This window comes from Phyllostomus discolor, chromosome 3, assembly GCF_004126475.2.
Source record: "Phyllostomus discolor isolate MPI-MPIP mPhyDis1 chromosome 3, mPhyDis1.pri.v3, whole genome shotgun sequence".
Classification (NCBI taxonomy): domain Eukaryota; kingdom Metazoa; phylum Chordata; class Mammalia; order Chiroptera; family Phyllostomidae; genus Phyllostomus; species Phyllostomus discolor.
In genome coordinates this window covers 50,828,357-50,848,992 of record NC_040905.2, presented here as the reverse complement: position 1 = coordinate 50,848,992, position 20,636 = coordinate 50,828,357, and the positions used below count along the sequence as shown (strand labels likewise).

Genomic DNA, 20,636 nt, shown 5'->3' with positions numbered 1-20,636 from the left:
TCCCCTTCAACTGCTTTTGAGTAGAAAGTATGGTTTCTAATTATAGAGTAGACTAGGTTAAAAGGATTAAACTAATATAGGATATAGCAGTTCTCTGCTCTTTGAAAAGCTAACATCTGGGGGAATTTGGAAAGAGTAAATATGTTTAGAAATTGCATATTCTTTTAGCTAGAGTTTTATAGTAATATACAATACCTCTTTCCATTTATTAATTGGAATTCTGCTTGTCTGCTTTTGCCCATTAAACCAACTTCCACGGAGTCAGTTGAAGAATATTTGATTGGTAGGGGCAGACTTTTTCCATACTTACAGTTAGCATGCTTTTATCTCACATTTTTGGTTTAGAACTTTTGGAACATTGATCCGCACTGATCAATAGGAACCACACACATATTCTGGAGTTATTTTCTCAGTGTTTGAGTAGAGGAGCATGATGCTGGGAATGGTGGTTGTGCTAGCAGTTGCCTTAGGTTCAAATTTGACAGTTAAACTTGCCATTTCTCTGTCCTTTACTTGGTCACAGGGTGATATATCCTGGGCGATATAATTTATTCCAGGAAGATACTGAATCAGACGACTAAGCTAGGATATTGGAAGCTTGGTGGACTAAGTTTTCAGAGTCATACATCTTAATCTCAACTCTTCTACCAAGTAGTTCTATTGCTCTGGAAGTCATCCAGTTGCTCAGGGTCATATTTTAGTAATAATAGGATTATTTAATGTTATACTTAGGAGGTATTTTAAAGGTCACGTGGTCCAAACTTCTTTTCAGTGAATAAAGCCCTTATAGTATCTCCAAGTTCAACCTGTATCTTTACTTTTCCAGAGCTTGCACTCTCATATTTCCCAATCCCCAAATGGTTCATAAAATTTTTGGATAAATATAATGGTTACAAAAAAGATCTGTGATAGTTAGAGTTACAGTTTACCTTCTTATCACCTTAACTCATTGGTTTTAGTTCCATCCTCTTTCGCCATGTGAAATAAGACCAATCCCTCTAATAGCTGACAACCACTGAAGTATTTGAGACTTTTCTCTCTGCAGGATATGCATCACTGATACTTCCAACCATTGCTCATGACTTGTCTCCCTCCCTCCATCTTTGTAGGATTATCCCCTCTCCTTTTCAAGTTCTATACTATATTATTTCATTTAAAGATAAGAGTAGCTCTTTTGGCAGAGCAGTCAAATATGCTGTTAATTCATATTAAATTTGCAGTCAACCAAAACCTGTCTTTCAAAGGGGCTCTTATAAAGTATAAGGATGTATTATACTTTTCTACTAGGAAAGTATAATGTTTACCTATCCTGTCCAAGGGTTTTGATTCAAGCACAACATTTTACATTTATTTTTATTAAGTTAATATTATCAGATCCATTGCAGTATACTATTTTGGGATATGAATTCAGAAATCTAGGTAATATATTAGTTATTTCCTTGGTTTTATTTTTGGATTTGATGGCTATACTGTGATTGCTTATCTAAAATAAAGAAGTTAGTTTAATTATTTTCACCTGGACATAAAGAAGTTAAGATCTTTTAGTTCACTCTCTTTTTATTGATTTAAACACCCATGATAAACCCTAAATAAATCTTAATGCAATTGATTGGAAATTGGTTTTGTGGAGGTTAATTTAGCAGAGGTTAATGTTGTGTTTAATCCTTTTTTGCTTCCTTTGTTTTTCTCTTTTATCTATTGGTTATTTTTATTTATTATATTTTTATTCTGGGACATAAAGTTCTTTTAAGTTATAATATAATTGACATAATATTATATTACTTTCAGATATATAACATAGAGTACACATTTACACTCCTTACAAAGTGATCACCACAAAAATTCCACTGTCCTTCACTGTACAACTTTTAAAAATTACTTTAAATACAAATACATTATTACTTTTATTTCAAACTGAAGTATCAGAATAACTTTAAATTCTAAAACTATTGATTCTACTTTATGATATTTAAAAATATTGTGGCTTTTTGTTTATGTTTTTGGGTTCAAAATAAATTTCTGCATTGCAGTTTTTCATGGTAACCTAAATTATAATTAGGAAATACCATAGGGAATATTACCTAGGTGAACATTTCTTCAATTACAAATGCACATAATAAGGCTTATTCTAATATAAGTGTAAAAAAGAATTAAAATAGAACTATGTGAAACAGTAGCTGCCAAAGAGGAGGTGGGGGTATGGGATGAGAGGTGGTGAACTGATTAACCAAAGAACATTTATGCACAACCATGGACACGAACAACAATATGGTCCTGGCTTGGGGAGGAGAGAGAATGGGATGGGGGAAGGTGGGGAAGGGGAGAGAAACTGAACATCATAAGCAAAATAAAATTTAAAAAAGGGAACTATGTGAAAACATTTTTAATAAAATTATTATAAGCTGTTACTAAATAATAATATACTTTTACCTATGAGAACCTTTTATAAGCTATACATGTAAGTTGCTATTATTACTATGAGAGTGCACTAAAAGAAACCGGAATTATCTTCTGGAGGGTGGGCCTTCCCCCTCCAGTACAGGCTTCCCCCACTAGGTTAATGTTCTGGGAACCCATCTGTATCAGTGTACCAGCTGGCATTGTTGTGTGAGGCTGCACTAGGCTTTTGTGAAGTTTTCTGAAGACTCCTTCAATGGGTTTGTCCATTCCATGATGGGTGATTTACAAGGCACCTGCCCACACCTGAGTTTTTGACCAAAAATATCATGACTTCCATGCCCCACCCCCCTCATATACCCAGTCTTGCCTGGAGTGACTTTTTTTTGTTTCCCCAATGAAAAAAAGTCCTCAAAGGAAAATGTTCTGCCAATGTGGAAGAGGTGAAACAAAAAATTGCAGAAACATTAGAAGACATCAAAATTGATGAGTTTAAAAACTGTTTTGAGCAGTGAAGAAAACATCTTGATAGGTGTATTCCATCAAGAATACTTTGAAGGGGACTGGAGTTTAAACATGTAAGAATAAATACACATTTTTTATAGATAAATTTTTGGGGGGCATCCCTCCCTTATATATTATAGTTAAGTAATAGTAAAATCTTTCTATTGCATATTGATATATCGAATGCTTTATGGAACCATTACTTTTTAATGGATCTATTACTTTCAGGTCTGTAGAGCATTTTACTTTAGCCACCAGTGCCCTTATAATATACAGACATACCTTATTTACTGTGCTTTATTGCACTTTGCAGACACTGTTTTTCACAAATTGAGGGTCTGTGGCAACCCTATATTGAACACGGCTATTGACACCATTTTTCCAATAGTATCTATTCACCTCATGTCTCTGTGTCACATTTTGGTAATTCTCACAATATTTCAGACTTTTTTATTATTGTATTTGTGATGGTGATCTGTGATCAGTGGTGATTTTTGATGGTGTTATTGTCATTGTTTTGGGGCACCATGCACTCCACCAACATATGACAGTGAACTTAACTGATAAATGTTATCTATGTTCTGACTGCTTCTTCAGCTGTCCATTCCTGTCTTTCTCCCTCTCCTTGGCCTTCCCATTCCCTGAGACAGGACAGCATTGAAATTAGGCCAATTAATAACCCTACAATGGCTTCTAATTATTCACGTGAAAAGAAGACTCACACGTTTTTCATTTAAATCCAACACTAGAAACAATTAGGTGTAGTGAAGAAGGAATGCCAAAAGCCACGACAGGTGGAAAGCTAGGCCTTTTGTGTCAAATAGCGAAGTAGTGAATGCAAAGGAGAAGTTCTTGAAGAAAGTTAAAAGTGCTATTGCAGTGAACACATGAAACATAAAAAGTGAAAAAGTTGTAGTGATATGGATAGAAGATCACCAGCCACAACATTCCCTTAAACCAAATCCTAATTCAGAGCAAGGCCCTAACTCTCTTCCATTCTATGAAGGCTGAGAGAGGTGAGGAAGCTGCAGGAGAAAAGGTTGAAGCTAGCAAAGATTGGTTTATGAGGGAGAGAAGCTGTCTCCATAACATAAAAATGCAAGGAGAGGCAAGTGCTGATGTAGAAGTTGCAGCAAGTTATCCAGAAGATCTAGCTAAGATAATTATGGAAGGTGGCTATTAAACAACAGTTTTTCAGTGTAGATGAACAACCTTCTATTGGAAGAAGAGGGCACATAGGATTCTTGTAGCTAGAGAAAGTCAATGCCTGGCTTCAAAGATTTAAAGGACAGGCTGACTCTCTTGTTGGGAGCTAATGCAGTTGGTTAGTTTAAGTTGAAGCCAGTGTTCATTTCCATTCTGAAGATCCTAGAGCCCTTAAGAATTATGCTAAATCGACTGCCTGTGCTCTGTAAGTGGAACAGCAAAGATTGGATGACAGCACATCTGTTTACAACACAGTCTACTGAATATTTTAAGCCCACTGTTGAGACCTACTGCTCAGAAAAAAGGATTCCTTTCAAAATATTACTGCTCATTGTCAACACACCTGGTCACTCAAAAACTTTAATGGAGATGTACAATGATGTTAATGTTGCTTTCGTGCCTGCTAACACAGCATTCATTTTGCAGCCCATGGATCAAGGAGTAATTTTATAAAGCTATAGCTGCCATAGATTGTGATTCCTGTGATGGACCTGGGCAAAGTAAATTGAACACCTTCTAGAAAGTATTCACTATTCTAAACATCGTTAAGAACATTTGTGATTCGTGGGAAGAAGTCAAAATACCAGTATTAACAGGAGTTTGGAAGAAGGTGATTACAACCCTCATGGACGACTCTGAGAGGTTCAGGACTTCAGTGGAGGAAGCAACTGCAGATGTGATGGAAATAGCTAGAAAACTAGATTTAGAGATAGCCTAAAGGTGTAACTGAACTGCTGCAATTTCATGATGAAACTTTAATGGATGAGAAGTTACTTATGGATGAGCAAAGAAAGTAGTTTCTTGAGATGGAATCTACTTCTGGTGAAGATACTGTGAAGACTGTTGAAATGACAACAAAGGATATAGAATATTACATAAACTTATTTGATGAAGCCATGACAGGGTCTGAGAGGATTGATTCCAATTTTGAAAGGAGGTCTACTGTGGGTAGAAAGCTGTCAAACAGCATTGCATGCTACCGAGAAATCAATCACAAAGAGTCAGTCAATGTGGCAAACTTCTTTGTTGTCTTATTTTAACAAACTCCTACAGTAGCCACCCCAGTCTTTAGTAATCACCACCCTGATCAGTCAGCAGCTGTCAATATCGAGGCAAGACCCTGAACCAGAAAAAAGATCACTCTCTAAAAGTTCAGACGATGGTTAGTATTTTTTAGCAATACATTATTTTAAAATTAAATTATGTACATTTTTAGGCAAAATGCTATTGCACATTTAATAGACTATAACATAATAAATATAAACATACATTTTATATGTCCTGAGAAACCAAAAATTCACGTGACTCACTTTATTGCAGTGATCTGAAGTTAAACCAGCAGTATCTTTGAGATTTGCCTGTAGATGTTTCATGCTATTATTATTCTTTCCTTAAAACTTCCCTTTCTTCCTGCTTATACACTTCCCTTAATACCTAGCTTAAGTGCCATTTCCTTTGTCAGTTAAAGCCCCTTTGCACAAGAGTCTTACAGTGGTCTCTTCTTATTCTGATTTTTTTATGTTTTTATTGTCTGCACACCCATCATAGTCTACTTTTTTATTACTGATCTGATCTTACTTTTAACTATACATTTTGTCCCATTAATAAGTCTGAAAATTACTTGAGGGCAAAATTTGTATCTTCATTTTATTTTTGACCAAGACCTAGAAAATAATAGGAGCTTACTAACTGTTGATGGTGATGGGCATAAATGTTTATTTGTAGAGTTTCTCAGGATGTTAAAAAACAGTTTTTGTTTTTGGTATTATTTAGAATTATGTTTATGCTGCTAATTTGTTTAACTCATTCTTGGTACCTAGATGCATTCTCTGACCATATTGCCACAAATTTTGCATTAGTGGTCTTAAGTTAATGATGTTTCATTGATTCTCAGTACTCTATACAAAATAGGTGCCGAGTTCTGGTTCCTTGTGTCTATAGGTGTGTTCTTCTAAAGCATGTCTTCTTTCCTGTTGCGCCTATGTCCTAAGGAGCACAGATCAGAGACATTGCTGGAATTTGTTATGGGCTATTCTTCCAGAATAGCTCTAGGGAAAGTGGAAAATGGATTATAAGCACTAGCCTCACTTAATATTGCATATTAATGTGGATACTTTAAATGCGACAGTCATGAGGTAGGCCCAACTAAAGACATCACCAAAGTATTATAGCTCAATAAGCATAGGAATTTGGCTGTGGTTAAGGAAGTGGAACAAGGGTTAAAAAAGGTGCAAGAAGTAGCAGAGAATATAATATTAGTGGGAAAAGAAAGTAGAGGTAAAGCAGAATAAATCTAAATGGAAAAACAGCATGTGCAAAGACTAGAAAAGAGAATAAGCTGGAAGAATTAAGAAAAAATGAGGGTTGTTAATGCCAATAAGAAGTTCTGAATACCAGTAAGTTATTTTCTGCGCTTAGTAATCAGAGGAAAAACAGACTGCTTTTAAGCATTTTCCACTCGTCTTATTTTCTTGGGATATATAATTTACATCGTTTGAAAAAAGATATTTTCCTGGGTATAGTAGATTGCAATAATTTATTATTGGAGTAAACTATTATTTTTCATCTATACCTGAAAATATTACATGTAGGTTATAATTTACCATAAGCTTGATGAAGATACAAACTTGTGACTAAATTTTAAAATACTTTTTTCCTGATTGTAGAGAATTTGCAAAACACAGAACAATGTAGAGAAGGAAATAAGCGCCATTATGCATTTCTAAAAAATATTTTAAGAGCAGTTTTAAAAAATATTCTTTAAAAATACTACCTTTTAAAAATATTTTTAAGAGCAGTTGTAGGTTCATAGCAAAATTAAGCATAAGGAACAGGTAGTTCCCATGTTCCCCATGCCAGTGTATCTTTACTTAAAGCTGCTTTCAATTCCAATTAATCTGGCTATATTTGTTTATTGTTAAATGCTTGGTTTGGGTCACTAAAATCACCTGTCATTAGTAGGGCAAGTCTACTTTTACTCTGGGGCTCATTCAGTCCTACCTCTGAAGTATGGCCCATGAGGTTGCCACCGAAAGTTCCTGGTGCTCACTGAGGTCTTTCCCAGTCAGGTGTGAGCAGTGGTGTGTTGTCGTGTCTGATGGAGTTTCACACTACACATCTGCAAAGGTCGTTGGAGGTTGTTTTTTTTTTCTCTCTTTCTGTGTAGCTTCCTCCTATCTGATACTCTACCCACAAATTCCAGTTGCCTTAACCTCCCCCAAATTTTGTCTCTTGATATCCTGAACTCTAAAGACCAGTGTGCTATATTTAGGTTTCTCCCTCCCTGTGCATTGGTTTCCAAAATGTGCAGAAAGCTAGAGTGACGACAGACTCAGTTTAGTTTGTTCCTCCTTTCTCAGCTTTTTCTCTGCCTATTGCCTAGTATGTAAAATGGTTGTTTCATATATTACATTCAGTTTTCTAGTTGCTTATAGTCAGAGGGAAAGTTCAGTCCCACCTGGTCCTTGACTTCTGCAATGGCATAAATGGAGGTATTGTGTCTGATATTAATTTTCTTAATCCTTACCTGAAGTTATGTCTATTGATTTTAGAGAATGAAGAAGGGAGATAAAGTGGAGAGAGAGAGAGAAACATTGATGTGTGAGAGAGAAGCACTGATGTGTGAGAAACATTGATCGGTTGCCTCTCATACATGCACTAGCTTAAGGATCGAACCCTTAAGCTGGGTATGTTCCCTGACAGGAATTGAACCTACAACCCTTTGGTGTATAGGATGACGCTCCAACCAGCTCGTCCGCCCAACCAGGGCTGGTGTTAATTCTGATATTAAAATAGATAATGGGAGGACCTTCAAGGTTAGTCAACAAAGTATTAAGAAGCTACTAGGGTTCTGGGTAGATATAATGGAAAATCTACTCTCTGGTAAGGATAATACAAACAGGTAGAAAGTAAGGACCATGACTTAAGCTGTATATATCAAGGTTTCATAGGCAAATGGGAACCTGAATATAAAATATTGTCTTCAAAGTGGATCGAAGTAGAGTAAGTAGCATTATCAAGTATAGCCAGTACTGTATTTCTAGTGCATACAGCTTGGCCAGAAGATTGGATGGAAAATTTTACTAAATTCTATGAATAACCGTATTTCTACAAACTGTTGATTAATTCGTTTTTCATTCATTCTCATTTTTATATTTTAGCCTTCTTTTTAATTTCCCAGAATTGATTGTAGTCATTTTAATTATGAACTTGCCTATCTTTTTAAGGCAGTTGTTTCTTTTTCTAAGTATACCAAATCATTTAATTTCAAATCCACAATCCTAGCATTACTTATCTATAATATAAATAGGACATCAGTGAGACATCAGCAAATTAGTATTTTTTATGACCCACTATTTATTTAATTGGTAAAAAAAATTTCATTATTATCCCTGTCTTAACTGATGCAGTTTCTCCCTGCCCTAGACCTGGATTTCTCTAAAACTAATATTGAGACTATATGAAAAATGTTTTAAATGTGTTTACAACAAAAGCTGGGTGTTAGTATTATTTCATGGTTGCATAGACACATTTTTGATACTGTAAATTTGGTATTTAGTTTCATTGTTCATGATGAAGCACTTTAAAAAGACAATGTTAGAACTAGATTTCTAATTTTTCACACCTCCTTAGCACCAGGTTATAAGCAGTGTTGAAAATTTGATCAGGCTGATCTAGTTTCACTACTAATAACTACTTACAGCCTCACGAGCAGCCTCTCAGAGGCTGCCAAATCTCCTTGCTCCTTGTTAGCTAGCTGTGATCCAGCTAACTATTGGCATTTTATCACCAAGGAGTCACATTTGGACACTGATACGTGTCATTGGTTAACCATGGAATTATGCAGTGGCTGAGGAATGAGATTTCTTTTTTAGATCCAACACGACTCAAAGACTTGAGGCTTCTCTGGACACTGACATTGGAAGCCGAGTACGGAAGATAGGGAGTGGGTTTTGGATGCAGGATTTGAATGCATGCTACTCACCAGTGCTAAATGGCAAGAGCTAGAAATATTTTATTTAAAAAAACCCTCTTCTAGTCCTCTACCATTTTTTTATTGTTTCTTCACTAACTTTGATTTTACAAGGAAATAAAGAGGAGAAAGTGAGTAATATCTCTTGAGGATTTGTTTTGTTAAAAATGATTAAAACAATAAAAATTTACCACTCAACCAAATGAGCTAGCTTATTTTTTTAATTTTTATCATTTTTTAATTAATGTTCAAATACAGTTGTCTTCATTTTCCCAGCACCTTACCCCCCACCCTCGATCCTACCCTCCTTGGCTTTGTCCGTGGGTCCTTTATACATGTTCTTCAATGACCCTTTCCCTTCTTTCCCCATTAATTCCTTCCCCACTCCCCCCTGGTTACTGTCAGTTTTTTCTTAATTTCAATGTCTCTGGTTATATTTTGCATGCTTGTTTGTTTTGTTGATTAGGTTCCACTTATATGTGAGATCATAATGGTATAGTTTGTTTATTTTTTTGTTTTGTTTTGTCTTTTTTAAAGATTTTATTTACTTATTTTTAGAGAGGGAGGGAGAGAGAGAGGGAGAGAGAGAGAGGGAGAGAGAGGGGGAGAGAGGGGGAGAGAGAGAGAGAAACATCAATATGTGGTTGCTGGGGGTTATGGCTTGCAACCCAGGCATGTACCCTGGCTGGGAATCGAACCTGGGACACTTTGGTTCCCAGCCTGCGCTCAATCCACTGAGCTATGCCAGCCAGGGCTGTATAGCTTATTTTTTTTTAATTGCCCTTTGTATATAGGAATTAAGAATCAGTGTGAAGGAATTGTTTTAGTAACATTCATGTTAAATAGTATAGTTTGTTCTTTTTTGTTGTTGTTGAGAGGCTGCATATTAAGGATACTGAGAGGATGCTGATGCTAATGCTAAAATAGATATCTAAAGGGGATATCTTATACTTTCCCTTTGAATGCCTTGATTGAGAGAAACCAAAGATTCTATAAGTGCCTTATGATTGATCCAAGAGAGTTATTCACTTAAAAATATGTATTGGGGCCCTGGCAGGCATGGCTTAATTTGTTGGAGCATTGTCCCATAAACCAAAAGGTCGTGGGTTTGATTCCTGGCCAGGGCATGTACCTAGGGTGCAGGTTCAGTTCCTGGGTCAGGGCACATATGAGAGGCCACCGAATGATTGCATCAATGTTTCTCTCCCCAATTCCCTCCTTCCCCCTCTCTCTAAAAATCAATAAGCATGTCCTCATGTGAGGATTAAAAAAATCTGTTGGGCACTTACTATTTTAGGTGTCACAAATACAGAGATAAACAAGAAAGATAAGGTGTATTAGAGTTGTTTAATTTCAAGAGAAGTTAGAAACAACTGTTTTTGAAGTTATCCTACATTTTCTTCCTTCCACTTTTGCCAGATATAGTGAATTAACAAAAAATTTTAAAGTTACAAATGAGAATCCATTAATAGGAAGGCTTTGTATGAACCTTTTTTCTTTTTCTTTGATAAATATAAGAAAATGGTAAAATGCTAACAAAGTCAGTTTTTATCACCAAGTTTAGGAGGAATGTATGTTTTCTTATATGAAATGGCTGTTTTCTCTTGCTCTTTGGTTTCAACACTACATCTTTTTGTAATATTAAAAAGATAGCTTGCCTAATTGGCACAGGGAATAGATTGGTGGTTGCCAGAGGTGGTGGAGTAAGGAGTGGGTGAAATGGTTGAAGGGGTCAAAAGTTACAAACTTCCAGTTGTAAAATAAATAAGTTATGGGGCTGGAATATACAGCATAGTGACTATAGTTAATCATAATATACTGCATATATTAAAGTTGCTAAGAGAGTAGATCTTAAAAGATCTCATCATAAGAATAAAATTCTGTAAGTAGATAATATGGTGGCAGATGTTAACTAGACTTATTGTGGTGATTATGTCACACTATATACAAATATCAAATCATTATGGTATATTGCCTGAAACTAATCCAATGTATGTCAATTACACCTCAATTTAAAAAATAGCTTGCAAAAGACAGGTTCTTTAATAGGTCATAGACAGACCTAAGTGTGAGAAGTAAATGTAGTATATTATGGTGAGGCTGCCAGACATAGCCATTTCTTGGTATTTGGACTTTTCATTATATAGACATTTACCAAACAACATACATGTGTAGTTCATAACTCTACCTCACAGGAATATTGTGAGCCATAATTACATGGGATCCACAAGTGGCAAACAGCATAATACGTATTCCTGAAAAGGTTTATAAATACTAAATCTTGTTATTATAACCAGCAGTGTAATGTAAAGGAAACTTGATGAATTCTGTTTACAGAATTTAACTGTTCTATAAATTCAGATTTTAAAAATTAGGCCACTTTTATTAGCTGATTCTTATGAAATAAAGTTTTGTGTTATACAGACATATTATGTGCACATTAAATAGATGTTGACATGGACATATATGTACATAGAAAGAATATTAGGAATTACCTTTGAATTCTAGGCAGTATTTATCTTTTATTTATCTGTATCTTGGAAAACTTATATACAAATTAACAATACTGTCTTAGAAACCTTCTATTTTTATATCTTGCCCATAACTCCTTATTTTCTACTATTGCATTCAGAGGAAGAAATTCAATCTCAAATTAGATAGCTAGATTATAGAAAGAAGTGAGTCAAGTCAGGTCTTTATCTTTTTCCCAGAATGCAAAGTACCTTAATTTACAAAAATAGTTGAGAATTTAGTTATTAGACTCTCCAGTGATCATATGTATTGTAGATGTCTTATTAGTACAGTATTTGATCTATCCCAGTACTGTTGGGTGACACCTGTTGGCAGGCATGTAATAGATTTCATTCATGTGAATGGTACAAAGTTAAGGTTTTATTGGTTTTGTTACCTTCACAAGGTAAATTTGAAATAACTTTAGTTGGTGAGGTGATAATAACATTTTCTCAGATTTTAAAGTTCAAGAACTAAGCAGAAAGAAGTCACTTGAGTGCTTATTGGATGAGTATAGGATATTTAAAATCTGAGTTATATTTTTAAACATGAAATTAACAATTAGCAGCCAGTTTCCTTCTTAATTATTTTTAATTGTTCCCCATATACTTTGATTAAAAATCTATGTGCATTAAGTGTTTCTATATTTAGGATAACTTTTTAGGCTAGATTTTCTTTTTTTTAAATGTAAGTTTGTTTGTTAAGATTTTATTTATTTATTTTTAGAGAGGTAAGGAAGGGAGATAGAGAGAGAAACATCAATGTGCGGTTGCTGGGGCTCATGGCCTGCAACCCAGGCATGTACCCTGACTGGTTAGGCTAGATTTTCAATAATGGAATTATTAGATCAAAATGTGCAAACTTTAAAAAAAAAGTTCTTGATGTATATTTATTGCCAAATTGGTTTTGCAAAGAGTTATACCAATTTATTGCCATCAGCAGTGTTTGCATATCTGTTGCCCTACATACTATGTTTTTATGTGACAATTTAAATCCCATTGTTACTTTAATATATATTCTTTGATTCCTAGTTATATTTAACATTTTTCATATTTTAGAATTAGTTGTGGTATTTGTTATTGTTTCTGCCCATTTACCTATATGGGTTTAGAATTTTTCTTTTCATATTAGTTATTCTGTATTTAAATATCAAAAGTATCTAAATGACTCACCCTCACCAGCACCACCCTCCCCCCAAAAATAGAAAACCCTGACCAAGTTTAAATCCCAAAAAAGTGGATAAAAATCTTTGCAGCCAATACATCAGAGGTCTAGTTTTTTATCTAGCTAAATATCTTAAATTTTTTGTTATGTGAGTGGCAAAGTTTAATGTTTTACTGGAGACACAAGGCTGCGGCTGTGTTGTTAAAGAGAGGACAGTGCTGTATGTAACAAGAGCTGCCCTCTGGCTTCTGAAGGGGCCCAGGATGCTTGCCTCTGCGCTCAGTGGGCCTTCCTCTGTTACTTCTTATTGTTACTAATATCTATACCAGTGATGTAGCCACCATGTACTTTATCAAAAGTAGTTGAATTTCTTAAAGGATCCTAAAAAGGAAAAAGAAGATGTTAACTCAAAAGCGTACACAGTTTAAATATTTGTATATTCAATAATTGTCTTTACATTTTTTACTGTTCAGTAGAAAGTGGATCCCAATAAAATGTGGTATATTTGATCTCATGTCACTGGGTAAGGGTCAACGCTATGATTTATTTACCTCATGGATAGACAAGTGTCACTACCCTGGGATCGTTTGAGTCCAAACAGTATCTTTTCTTGCAGGGCTTTTCCCTCAAAACCTTCTGGAGATTCTTATTTTTGGCTCTAATGCCTCTCTTGTCAGAAGCTAATGGGAAATACACAGTGTCTATCTGAAACTAGAGCAACTGCTCTTCTGGCCTTGATGGTTCCTATGTAGCTGGAAGGGGGCTAGAAAAGAAGGGTGAACGTGGGAGAGATTGTGGCATTGGAATCTGGTGTATGACTTGGTAATATGTTACTGGATGTGGCAGAATTAGTTGAAATTACAATAGTGGTTGCTATTATTGTGCTGGTGCTTTCAATGATACTCAAGAAAATATGGCTTCCCACTTTACAAATGAGGAAACTGAGACTTAGTTTGTCTTTCATTCAAGGTGAGCCCAGGTACAGTACACAGATGAAGAAGGCAAATTTAACCTTGGACATGGCCAATTTAAGAGAGAAATATCTTGTTAGATACTTCAAACAGTAATTTTAAGAAGCAGGTTTGGAGCTTGGTAGGGCTAAAGAGATAGGTTTGGAGAATCCTGTGCATACAGGTGATTGTTAAACTATTGGAGGTTTGCTAATGATGTATTATGGAGTCACTGTGCCAGCAGAGTATAATTAATTGTTCTCCCATGCAGGGCTCCCTGCTGTTGCCTGGAAGCATTCATTTTGCTTAAGGAAGGTTGCAGAAAATGGATATATGAGGTGGTGTTATAGGTAGATTTTCTCAGTCTCTCCCACTTCATCACTCTGTTGGTAATGATGTGCTGCTATAGATTCTAAGGGTAGGGGGGCAGCCACACTCTTTAGAAGATGCTTCAGAGTCTCTAATTATGTAGTTTGAAACCCCTCTTCCCAGTAATTCTGTGTCCCTTACAGTACATTTTTTGAGAATTGTTGTCCTAGACCCATGGAGAAAGAGCAGGATTATTGCTTTTATTCCTACTGGTAAAGAGTTATCCTTTTTATTACTTGATTAGTTGGGAAAAACATAGAAGAAATGCATGAGCCCCTTTAATAATACAAGGAAGAAACTACAAGGAAGTGACTTAACTGTAAGGAATGTTTCTTTCAAGGACACAGCAGCAGCTGTGCTCTGGCTTTGGCCGTTTCTTCCCCGCCAGCCACCACAGGTGCCTCTGCTCACTCTCTGCCCCTCACTTCCAACTTACCCAAGCTTGGTGAGACGCCCTTATTGTTGAGCCTTCGAGTTGGGCCTGGAAATCTTGTCTAGCCTGCACCACTAATTTGGCTGTAGGCCCAAGATTTTACACGCCACAATGAATTACCTGAGGCTGTATTTCTTCTGAGGTAGCAGTAGGCAGGCAATTATGAGGCTTCACAGTCTCTCTGGAAAAATTTGCAAATAATCTTCTTTTTCAAGATGAACTTTGTAGTCATAGTCAGTGAATCAAGTGATATGGTTGGCAGTGGCTAATGGAGGGACAGGGTGTGCTGGAATATGTGTGTTTGAAAAATGTGTAATAAGAATCACCAGTAGGATTTGTTTGTTTGAAACCATAGGACTATTCCAATTCTGCTATCCCATATGACATACTTGGGGGATGAGCTACACCTCCACAAGGAGATACTGCTACTGAAAGGAGTATGTCACAATCCTCATGTATGTTAGGGCAGAAGAAGAGTTGGGAAGCACAGATCTAGGAAGTGTCATTCAATTTGAGGTCCGGAGATGTTTCTAAATTACATACACGACTTCTGGTGAAGATGGCAGCATAGGCAGACAGGGCTCATCACTTTGCACAACCACATCAAAATTACAACTAAAATATAGAACAACAATCACTCAGAACCATCAGAAATTGAGTTGAATAAAAGCTACAACTATGGAATTAAAGAAACCACATCCATCCAGACTGGTGGAGGAATGCAGACACGGAATGGGCTGGTCCCTCATCCACATGTGGTGGATAAAAATTCCAGAGGGGTATCTAGGGAGCAAGGAGTCCTAGCCCCACACCAGTTCCTCAGACCAGGGTCCCAGGGCCAGGAAGGTAAGTCCCCACAACTTCTGGCTACAAAAACTAGCAGGGATTTCAGTCAAAGTGGAAAAAACTGCTGGATCCCCAAGCATTTCCTCTTGAAGAACCCACACACAGACTCACCTACTCAGACTCACTCCCTCTGAGGTCCAGCACTAGGGTAGCAGCTTGAAAGGCACCAGTGGCATACAGGGAGAAACTGAGGTCCCGGCATCAAGATGAGCAGAGGCCATTGTCCTTTTTCTAAACCCTATTTGAAAACCTATATGAAACCTGTTTGAAAAAATAATGAAAGAAAGCATCCTTAATTTTGTGAAGGAAATAGACATGCAAGTCCAGGAAGCACAGAGAATCCCAAGCAAGATGGATGCAAAGAGGCCCACTCCAAGACACATCATAATAAAAATGCCAAAGGTTAAAGATAAAGAGAGAATCTTAAAAGCAGCAAGAAAAACACAGTTGATTACCTACGAGGGAGTTCCCATAAGACCGTCAGCAGATTTCTCAAATGAAGCATTGTGGACTAGAAGGGATTGGCAAGAAATATTCAAAGTCATGAATAGCAGAGACCTACAGCCAAGATTGCTCTACCCAGGAAAGATATCATTTAGAATTGAAGGGTAGATACAGTGCTTCCCAGACAAGAAAAATCTAAAGGAGTTCATCATCACCAAACCATTATTATTTGAAATGTTAAAGGGACTTATTTAAAAAGAAGAAGATCAGGTCCACATTTCTGCGCTATGTCCGGTGGCCTCCTGAAGGCACTGCACAGCGACTCCTATGTGGAGCTAAGTCAGTACCGGGACCAACACTTCCAGGGTGACAATAAAGAAGAGGAAAAATTACTGAAGAAAAGCTGTACACTATATGTTGGAAATCTTTCCTTTTACACAACTGAAGAACAAATCTATGAACTCTTCAGCAAAAGTGGTGACATAAAGATGAAGAAAACAGCATGTGGTTTCTGCTTTGTGGAATACTATTCAAGAGCAGATGCAGAAAATGCCATGTGGTACATAAATGGAACTCGTCTGGATGACTGGATCATTCACACAGACTGGGACACAGGCTTTAAGGAGTTCAGGCAGTATGGCCGTGGACGGTCTGGTGGCCAGGTATGAGATGAGTATCGACAGGACTGTGATGCTGGGAGAGGAGTCTATGGAAAACTAGCCCAAAACCAGTGAGTAGTTAAGAATCCCACCAAGAAAAATTCACTCCTTTGGCCTGCTGAATTTCACATACATTACGCAAGGTCTGGAAACCTGCTATTTTTACCAAGCTTTGAGAGCCAGAAGCCCACTTCATGGTTTTCCTCTGAAAATTATTAAAGGACAAAGTTCAAAAGAATGCCTTTAATTCTAGTCTTAGAATATTGGTCATGTGTCAGGTTACCATGATTTCCTTACCAGGTCAAAATTGTGTTCCTTGGCAACAGATTTTATCTATAATGTTGATCTAACAAAAAACCCACACATACACCAAAACACACTTCTTTTAGGAAAACTGAAAAAAATTAGAATTTTGTTTGCCATATTGATGTCTAAGTAGGTCCGTGGTCTACACTGGGGCCTGGAATTACTATTTAAAAATTTTTCAGCTTCCTTGAGATAAAGTTTAATAAATCAATTTTTGTGATATTGTAAAAAAAAGATCAAAATTATGAACAACAAAATGGCAAAAATATATGTCTATCAACAATTGAATCTAAAAAGCAAGCAAACAAGAAAGACAGAGACAGAATCGTGGATACAGAGAGTGTTTTATGGTTGCCAGATGGGAGGGTAATGTGGGAATTAGTGAAGAGGTGAGGGGATTAAACAGTACAAATAGGTAGTTACAGAATAGCTGTGGGGATGTAAAGTACAGTATAGGAGATAGAGTAGCCAAAGAACTTACACTCATGATCCATGGACATGAACAATGGTGAGGGGACTGCCTGAGGGAGTAGGGGGTGCTGGGCGGAGGAGGGCAAAGGGGGAAAAATCACAACAGTAATAGCAGAATCAATAAAATATAATTAAAAAACAAATTACATACACATACTCGCTATAGCATACTTTTCATCTATGAGCACCTTTCTTATGCTGTTTAATTTTCAGAATAATTTTCATTTTGAGTGATCAGCAGTTTTGGGATGGGGAAAGAATCAATGGACAGAGCAACTAGATTTGTATAGGCTTTTTTTTTTTTTACAACAAATGCATGATGTGTTTTCATGAAAATGAAGGAAATGCTCATGTTTGCACATGCCATCAATCTTTAACAATCAAAAACTCACTTGGCAAGAGAAGTGGTGCAGCTATTCAAAATTGTGGTTATTGTTACATTGTTTTGTTTATGGTAAACCTGGCTCAGTGTTGGTAAATACAGTGTAGCAGAAATTGAACTGTTGTGAGCTACCTGGGCATTTGTCCAAGATATCATTAAAAATATTGCCTCAGAATAATTTGAGTTTATGAATAATATTTTGTTAATAGCTCAACTGAAATTGAGCCACATGGTGTAGCTTAAATATTCTGAATCCACAAGATAATGAGAGTAGTATAAGTATATCCTGCATACTTAATATCGAATATCTAAGTGATAAATTTATATATAATTTTGTGTTGACTTTTAAACTGTAAGCACCCAAATGCTTAATATGATCTGATATCTTTAAAGTTGACTTAATAATGTTTGTTGTTATTTGAATGCTTTATAAAGTAAAATGTTACTGGTTTATACATCAAACCTAAAGAATAAGGAGAGATTGCAGAACAGGTATTAAAATGGATATTCAGCACCTGTTTTGGCATATGGATGTGCAAATAGCTAGAGTTTACACTAACATTCACCAAAAAATGGAAGGACATAAAGTTCTTAGAAAGATCTGGTGACTTAATTCATTTATTTTACTAATAAAAGATTAAGTTATTATAAGTTAAAAGAGGTTATTAAGATTATTAATGTTTGGTTACAAATTATTGATTGTATTAGGTATAATAAAGGGAATGAGGTTATGGTGAGATGATCCAAGACAAAATCTACCTTTAGATGTTTCTTGCCAATAAAAGATATATTTGTCTTTTTCTCTGTGAACTATTTTAATTGGTTTAAGTTCTTTCTGGACATATAATATATAAACTCCCATTGAAAGGATATGGGAAGAGTTGATTTTTGTCACTACTAAGTGTGTAAAATATTTTTGCAGTATAAAGGTATGTGCATGATTTAAAGAATTAATTCTAAATATTTTTCTTTTCAATAAATATCTTATTCATTTTCAGGTTAGCACTCTACGTATATGAATATCTGCTCCATGTAGGAGCTCAGAAATCGGCCCAAACATTTTTATCAGAGGTATGTTCTATATATTTTCTTCATTTTATTTTGACATCTTATATAAGTAAATGAAAAATATACCGTAACAATTATTTGAAAGAAATTAATCCTTATCATTATATAGTGAATGCTCAGTTATCAGTGTGGACATTATAGTCTTTGTAGATTATTTATAAACAGTTTTAGTATCCCAAAGTGTCATTTTCATACAGTCTAGACATTTTCTCCCTTAGAAATGGAAACTGATACTAGCCTTAGAAAAATAATCAAGAAAGCAAATTTGCTTCTTTAAAAAAAAAAGACAGGCACCATCATTTCTCTAGTGCCAGCAATATCTTATTTTGGTATTATTCACAATTTTGGAAAATACATTTTTGTTTGTTTTAATTTTGTAGGAATAATAGCGAACTGATGTCTAGATTTCAGTTTGAAAACTTGGATAATATTTTAAGTTCTTATTTCTCTATTTTTCTCCTTTACATTTTTGTAAGAGACCTTGAATTTGAGCTTTCTTGCAATTACATAAGGATGAGATTGAGGAGGATTTTATTTAGTTTTATAATGTGCAGACACATAATGTGCTAAGGTGCTTTACATATATTATCTCTGATTCTTATGAGATTTACAAGGCAGAGGATATTATTTCTGTTTTACTGATGAGAACAATAGGGATGGGAGAGTTTCTATAACCAGCTCATGGTCACACAGCTTACAGCCAGAATTCAAACCTAGGTGTGTTCATTTTAAAGCTCTTGGTTTCCCCTTATATCTGAGCTGTCCGGTGTGGCAGCCACTAGCTGTGTATGCCTTTTTGAGCACTTGAAATATGACTACCGCAGTTAAGAAGTGCTGTCAATGTGAAATGCACACTGGATTTTGAAGACTTAGTATGAACAAAAGAATATAAAATATCAATAATTTACAAATTTTACTCATACATTGAAATGGTAATATTTTAGATATATTGTGTAAAATAAAAATGTACTGTTAAAATTTATTTTACCCTTTTTGCTTTTTAAATGTGAAATTTGAGAGGCTTGCTCACAGAATAAAAGATGTTAATTGTTTTACCATAGAAAGAATATGTTCAGTGAAATAAAAATTTGATTTCAAAGTTAATTAAAATCAAAAGAGAAGTTTAGTGTATATTTATCTCACTAAGTTACTAAATAGAAGACTTTGGTCTGTGACCTTTCTAAGTCACATTTACTATGATGTGGCAGAGTAAATGATTGAGATCTCAAAAGGATATCCTTAACATTTGTACTGTTTATCACCACCGACCTATGTAGTATAGTTAAAAGAAATTAAGCTGGCTGCAAAGATTTTAAATTTTTATTTTAATGCAATTGAGTACTTGATGAAACAATGAAGGAATTTTCTCTTTTTAGAGCTTTTATTTGTTTATTTTTTTAGACAAAAAGGAGGAGAGGTAGAAAGAAAAACAGCCATCTGTTGCCTCTTGGATGTCCCCAAGTGGGGGCCTGGCCCACCACTCAGGCAGGTGCCCTGACTGGGAATCAAGCAGGCACCCTTTCTTTCACTGTCTGCTGAGCCACACCAGCCAGCGTGGGGTTTTCTGATATCTTTCCTTAGATTAAGGACAATTCTGAATTGGCTCAATTTGTTGAATCCTCAAGGAGACCCAAGACTATATTTTCTTACCAACATTATAACATATCAGATACAGTGATTAATAAACTTCATCCAAAAAGAAAATGGTTGGCTAATTTATGTAAGGACGTTCAGATTTTTGTACTGAAGTGGCTTATATGGATTTAGCAGATGACTAGATGTTCTACTGATATGGCCTTGGCTCAATGGAAAATGAATATGCAAAATTTCAAAGACTTTGTTAGAAATGAAATTAATTTCAGAAGAGATTTACACATTTTTGACAAGTATCTACCATGATTTTATTTTCTGTGTTTCTCCATTTGGAGTGCAACACTGAGTGTTTCTCTGTATT

General features: G+C 35.6%; 2 protein-coding genes across 8 annotated transcripts in view; both read left to right on the top strand.

Annotated features, from left to right (window-relative positions):
- Window positions 1-20,636, top strand: part of SSBP2 (single stranded DNA binding protein 2) — a 251,897-nt gene that overhangs the window by 53,923 nt on the left and 177,338 nt on the right. For all 7 annotated transcript variants that reach the window (XM_028508444.2, XM_028508482.2, XM_028508452.2 and 4 more), the window contains exon 2: window positions 18,613-18,685. In XM_028508444.2, coding sequence (XP_028364245.1) covers window positions 18,613-18,685 — 73 coding nt within the window. The remainder of the gene's footprint in view (window positions 1-18,612; window positions 18,686-20,636) is intronic.
- Window positions 16,072-16,811, top strand: LOC114493826 (nuclear cap-binding protein subunit 2-like). Its single transcript, XM_036020487.1, has one exon. The coding sequence runs from the start codon at window positions 16,084-16,086 to the stop codon at window positions 16,462-16,464; it is 381 nt and encodes a 126-aa protein (XP_035876380.1). The 5' UTR covers window positions 16,072-16,083; the 3' UTR covers window positions 16,465-16,811.